The sequence below is a fragment of the Pseudorasbora parva genome, chromosome 22, assembly GCF_024679245.1.
Source record: "Pseudorasbora parva isolate DD20220531a chromosome 22, ASM2467924v1, whole genome shotgun sequence".
Classification (NCBI taxonomy): Eukaryota; Metazoa; Chordata; class Actinopteri; order Cypriniformes; family Gobionidae; genus Pseudorasbora; species Pseudorasbora parva.
In genome coordinates this window covers 34,287,058-34,293,987 of record NC_090193.1, presented here as the reverse complement: position 1 = coordinate 34,293,987, position 6,930 = coordinate 34,287,058, and the positions used below count along the sequence as shown (strand labels likewise).

The following is a 6,930-nucleotide window of genomic DNA, read 5'->3' as shown; positions in this document are numbered from 1 at the left end:
TTTTGGGCAACAAACAAACAAAAATAACGACTTTATTCAACAATTGACATGACATGTCATTGAAAATTACATGAGGGTGAGTAGTTAATAACAGAATTTTCATTTGGGTGAACTAATTCCTTTTATATTTTTTATGTAGGCTATTCTACCATATGTATGAAGAAAAAAATATTTATTTTGAATTATATATATATATATATATATATATATATATATATATATATATATATATATATATATATATATATGACTTAAGTGAACTAATCATTGATTCGTTTTAGTAAAAATAGTGAAATAGTGTGAGAACAATCAACACAATTCGGCATTTTAGAATTAATCTATTTATTTAGCCTACTATTGTGAACAAGCTATTAACAGCATTTTTATATTAACATTGTTGAAATAATCAATTTCACACAATAAAAAAAAAAGGATTTTACAACAACAAAAAAATGAAAAGATCCCATTGGGAGGCATTGGGAGCAACTGTGATGACTCAAGTGAGATGATCCATTTGAGCGAACCGATTCTTTAAAAGATTCAGAGTCCTCGTCACTAAAGTAAGCGCGGTTCGTGCGTGCACAGCCAGAGGGGGAGTTCAGCTCATTTCACCGTTCACCGACGCCGCGTGACGCTTCAACACGGGCAACGCGCGCCGAACGCGAGGAAGCTCTCGCGCTCTCTCACGCGCAAAATAACGAATGCACACTGATGAATTTGAATTTAACGTGTCAGATCGGACCTGAGCGTTTTAATCGATGTCGGAGTTTTATCTCTGGATATAAGCCGAAACATCACCATCACCCTCAGCTGAAAGGAAAGACCTCATCAAAGGTACGATATTCACGCAGCGGCCTGGCGAGTTTCTGGTTAAAATGGATCTGCTTAACAAATGATGGAGTGCATTCATTGTGCATCTGTGTCAGACCTGAAAAGATGCTGATGATGCTGATGCGGTGGATTTTGCGCTCGTTTTGCTCCCGTTAGACCTTTGATGTTGTCTCTGCTTGTCATAATCAGTCGTTTTTTTAAAGAAATGAACAGTCGCAGCTGTTGTAACTGAGGATCTTTGGCATGATCTAAATAAAGTCCGCAATATATATATATATATATATATATATATATATATATATATATATATATATATATATATATATATATATATATGTATATGTGGAATATATAATTTTTTGGAGGGGAAGAAACGCTAGTTGTTGCATTAAATCCAGGAGCCTCTTTATTAATAGGCATTAATTATGTGTAGTCTGTCATAAAATATATGCACATAAATGCATCATTGCTATGCGATGTTAATGTGTCATTGTCCTTCATGATAGTTTAAACGTCAACGTTTAGTATCTATGGACGCCCGATTGTAAACGAAGGAACCATTTCATTATCATTATGCATCATTTATTGTCATGCGTGACGTTAGAATGACAAACATATCTAATAAACGAGCCAGTAGAGGATACACTGCAGTTGATTAGTGTTAAGATTAACACTTATTGTGTATGCAACGACAGCTGAGCATTGGCTTGAATTTGACATAGGCTATTTGGATGCGATGTCTTAGGTTTTCACGAACCGATGGGAGACAAATACGCTTAAAGGGAAATGTATACAGGCGATATGACCTTTCCATGCATGTCTTCATTTCCTCTGCGGGGCCTAGTGGTTCAAGGACTCTGATGTATATGAGTGACATTTGTGGCTCACATAAGCTTGGATGTGTGTTTTTTTTGTTGTTGTTGCATGCTTGTATATGAATGCAGATGATGATTTTCTTTGCTGTTGTTTGCGGATAATGTGTGTTTGTTTGTGGGGATGTTGCTAGTGTGATTCTCTGCCACAATGCATCTCTTTGCAGGCTGGTTTTCATTGGGTCACGCTACACGCATTGATTTTTCCACAGGCTGTAACTTTTTTGTGACATTATCCTAATAATACCTCTGTCATTTAAGAGGCATGATTTGCCTTTCTTTTTTGCTGCCCTGGTTTGCTTTAAGCTGTCTTCAGTTTATGAGAAATTGTATGATATTTTTAGTTTACACTGGTACATTGTATATGGTCCCCGTATAGTCTTGTTGCACTACCTTTGACTTTTCAGAATTAGATGCTGCTGGTTTCATGGTTTTGATTTTCTATTTGAAGCAATAAAACAACAATTATGTCAATATTTACATATTGTGACAAATATATTGTTTGATGGCAAATGTTTTTTGTTACGTATCATGATACATAAGATATAATATACATTTCATACATGATAAGGCAGTTCAGATTGAATAAAGATAAAATCTAATTCTGTTAAATTACTCACCCTCATGTCGTTGCAAATCTGTAAGACTTTCGTTCATCTTCTGAACACAATTAAGATTTTAATGAAATCTGAGAGATTTCTATTTCTCCATTGACGACAGATATACAACTACCACTTTGACGCTTCAAAATATTCATAAAGAGATGGTAAACCAACCCATATGAATTGTGCCATTTAGTCAAAATTTTCTGAAGAGACTCAATCACTTTATATGATTAACAGATTGAATTTAGGCTTTAATTCACATATTAAAGGACAACTCCGGTGAGAAATTAACCTAATAACTGGGTAATAACTGATGGGTTCCGAGTCGATTGTTCTATGTGTTTTCATGAAAATCAAATGTAACGAGTTTTATCTCTAAAAACAGATTAGCTTATAACGCTTGTCTATGGGGCACAGGATAAGTGAAATTAAATGGCTAGTTAATACCACTAACAAGGCTCAAAATAGCCTCGTACTAGCACGGTAGCATAATGAGGGTCCCTACATGCAAACCAAAGCATTGATAACTTTGTAAGTGTACAAACATTTTAATAAGAATATACTCTATAAACACATTACGTATTTACAGACAGCAGCCATCTTGGAAAACAGTCTCGACTAGTCAAACCACAAACGCTCTGCTAAGTGATGAACTGTGACTTGGAATATAATATGGTCCATTGTTTTCCGTAAGAAAGCACTGAACGTGACAGAGAAAATAAATAAATAAAGATAACAATGTCCATGTAATTAGATTTCACAAACAAAATTCCTATCTATCAGCTCACATAGCACAGCGTTCGTGGCTCGACTTGTCGAGACTGTTTTCCAAGATGGCGCCTGACCGTAAACACGTAATGCACTGTCTTTATAAAGTATCTTCTTATTAAACTGTTTGGAGACTTACAAAGTTCTCAATCCTTCAGTTTGCATAGGGACCCTCATTATGCTACTGTGTTAGTGTGAGGCTATTTTGAGCCTTGTTAGTGGTATTAACTAGCGATTTAATTTCACTTACCCTGTGCCCCATAGACTAGCGTTATAAGCTAATCTGTTTTTAGAGATAAAACTCTTTACATTTGATTTTCATGAAAACGCATCCCAGAGAACGATCTACTCGGTAACCATCTGTTCATTACCCCTAGGGTCATTTCTCACCGGAGTTGTCCTTTAACATCAGCAAACATAAGCATAAACTTAAATGTCCTTGCTATTGATGCGCGAGAACAAACCTCATTGGTTCTTGCAGAAGCTCAAACATGCTTCATAACATGAGAACAAACCTTATTGGTTCTTGCTGAAGCTCCAATGTGCTGCATGACACAAGAATGAACCTCATTGGCTCTTGCTGAAGCCCAAACATGATGCGTAAAACAAGAAGGAACCTCATTGGTTTTTGCTGAAGCTCAAACATGATGAGTAACACGAGAATGAACCTCATTGGTTCTCACACGTCAAGCAAACATGCTTGAGATTCTGTTTACCACAACTGAAATATGAGTTAATGAATGTTAATATGTGAATAAAAGACTAAAATCAGTTTGTTTATAAAGCGATTTTAGTGTTGTCAGAAAATTTTGACTAAACCCCTCAATTCATATGGGTGGTTTTACAATCTCTTTATGAAGGTTTTGAAGGATCAAAGTGGTAGATGCGTAGCTGTCTATGGTACAGAAATCTCTCAGATTTCATCAAAAAGATTTCCATTTGTGTTTTCCAGAAGATGAACGAAAGTTGTATGGGTTTGGAACGACATGAGGGCGATTAATTAATGACAGACTTTTCATTTTTGGGTAAAATATTCCTTTAACACTTCACAGTAAGGTTCATTTTAAACATTAGTTAACATGAACTAACAATGAAAAATGCTCCTTAAACATAATAATCTTTATTAAAGCTACACTGTGTGATATTTTCCCCCATCTAGCGGTGTAAAGGTATATGACCATTCAGTGAATATTAGTTTCTGTTCCTCTCAATTCTGATTTTGTTTGAACTTCTACGGTGGCTGATTTAGTCCAAGATTTAATCGAGTGTTAAAACGTGAAAGGCAAAGCTTGAATTTAAGGGTATGTCCCTCTTTGGCTAATGTACTTTCAAGATAGAGGGCCAACATGGCGACCGGCATTCGAACCCCTCACCCGTATGTATTTTCAATGGCATATTATAAACTTACGAGAATACTTTATTACGTGAAAGAAGTAAATATACATTAATGAGCACATATTTTTGAAAGAACTAAGTGTTTTTAGCTAAGAATAAACTAAAAAAGTTACACAGTGTAGCTTTAATGTTAATTTCAACATTTGCTAATACATTGATGTTATTATATTATATATATATTTCAGATGTATTGCTCATTGCTATTGCTAGTTAATGCATTAACTAAAAACAACTTCAATTTTAGTCTAATCCTCTTTCATAAAGCATGAAATATAGTGTATTGAGTCCTAAGGGCCACTTTTATGGTGATTTTTTTTCAACATGAAAGTGAGTAAATAATAACATCATTTTCATATTTAGGTAAGCTATTCCTTTTAAATTTAGTTTTTTATGTTTAGGCCCACGTCTTTCACACGTTGGACTGCTCGCAAAGCTTGGTTGAGACACTGGCCTTTAGACCCAAAGACATACTGTATGCATCTTTTAGTCTTACACCCACATTGTTGCATAATATAATGTAGCGGTGAAGGAAGTCACTGCACAGCCTCCTACTATATTCTCTGCGCTTTCTCGTGTTCTCTCTTTCAGACCACACGCATCCTCTTACTCTCCTCTCTATCTTTTACAGAGGCAAATTATGCCAGCAGTACCAGAGTCCCTCTCTCTGGTGACGTGCCAGCCTGTTGGTGAGACCCTCTGCTCCAGCGCCCACCCCTGTGCCCTCTCCCCTGGCAGGCCCATGCTGGTGGACGCCCTGCTCAGGTCCACGCCCGCACCATGAGCGCCAACGGCCCTGCTGCGCCTGCTGCGACTCCTGCCGCGCCCTCCGCAGTCTCCGTGCCTGTACCTTCGGTGGTACCGGCCGGCTCGTTGGCCCAGAAGAAGCGGCAGCAGTATGCCAAGAGCAAAAAACAGGGCAGTTCGGCCAACACTCGGCCGCAGAGAGCTCTATTCTGCCTCAACCTCAACAACCCCATCCGCCGGGCCTGTATCAGCCTTGTGGAATGGAAGTATCCTTTACTGTCAACATCGACCAATAGCAAAATTCTTGAGGTGTTTTTCAGTCTTGACTCTTGATTTAAAAAAAAAAATTACCTGAAAGTCTGTTTTAGAATAAGTGCGATTGTATACACACACACAAGGCTGTAAAAGAATACTAGTTAGTAGAAGAGTTTTCCTGTTCAGTGTGATGAAGTTTGACTTCCTTATGTAGTTCCATTTTAGCCACTTGTTAGCGGGAGCAGCATTACTAATGTATTTTAACATCACGACCTTATTTCAGGCATTTGACCCAAAACCCCATGAAACAATCCCTGGTCGCTGGAGCACCAAGTGCTAAAATGCTAACTCCAGGGTTTGGCTAGCAAAATGTCATGGCTGATAGAAAAGGGTCTCAAATATTCTGGTTGTGTTTCACGGGAAAAATGGCATACGGGGTTATGACAGAATGTTCATTTTTGTGTGAACTATTGCTGTAGGCTATGTGCAGTGGATTGGAGTATATTTTCGCATTCGAGCTTGTAGGGCTGGGCGATATGAGCAAAAAATCATATCGCTGTACTTTTTGGTTGAATAAAGTTAATCTTTAATCATAATTCTCTTTCACATCCAGTGATGTCCTAAAAACAATGTTGATATGAAGGCTATAAACAAATACTGTGAATGTAATGTAGGCCATGCAATATTTTTCGAGCAAATTGAGGTTTTACGATCTAAAAAAAAAAAAAAAAAATTATATTATATATATATTATATTTTACATTCACTAAACTAAAAATGAAAATAAAAACAAAAGTATATTAGCCTATATTTTATATATTACTCCATTATAATGATCATTCTCATACACATATACTTACTTGTAGGTTTAAAATTCAACATATGGCACATTTATTAATGTATGAAGTATTTTAGAAACATGTATATTTTAGTCAGAATTATTGCGTTCCTATTCTATTGCGCTCCGTCTGTTTGCCGCGCATGCCCGCGACGGCGCTCTTTCATGGAAGCCAGCATTACTTTTAGAAGGCTCGTCCTCTCCGGACAACACAATGGACATATTTGCAGGACTTTCTAACGTTTTCAGATGGAGAATGTCCCTGTGAAATGTAAGTTATTCACTGAGGAAAGCACCACATTTTAAACGCATTAAACAGCACGAGTATTCATCTGTCAGTCAGCACAAGTAACAGTTATCTGATCTCTCTCAGAGCATCTGACAGGGCAATCTGCTTTGAACTACACGGGTTAACTATATCCAACTATATCCAGTTATTTTGAAGCCCTTAATATAAAGCATGTGTCATGTTGAGGACAAATTGTATCATGCACTTTCCTTGCATTCATTCTGTGTAGACCTACTCTACTATTTTTCAGATGCGTTGCCTCTTAAAATATATTGATATATTGTACAAACTCGATATCCAGCCCTACGAGCCGTCCAGCCCTACGAGCTTGTGG

At 37.1% G+C, this 6,930-nt stretch overlaps 1 protein-coding gene across 13 annotated transcripts in view; it reads left to right on the top strand.

Moving 5' to 3' along the window:
* The first annotated feature begins 562 nt into the window (after positions 1-562).
* Positions 563-6,930, top strand: part of cacna1da (calcium channel, voltage-dependent, L type, alpha 1D subunit, a) — a 118,159-nt gene continuing 111,791 nt past the window's right edge. For 10 of the 13 annotated variants that reach the window (XM_067430804.1, XM_067430802.1, XM_067430803.1 and 7 more), the window contains exons 1-2: positions 565-834; positions 5,100-5,481. In XM_067430804.1, the coding sequence (XP_067286905.1) occupies positions 5,249-5,481 (233 nt within the window). In that variant the 5' untranslated portion in view covers positions 565-834; positions 5,100-5,248. Of the gene's footprint in view, positions 835-5,099; positions 5,482-6,930 lie in introns of all 13 variants that reach the window. The other 3 variants (XM_067430794.1, XM_067430793.1, XM_067430801.1) reach the window with 2 other exon arrangements.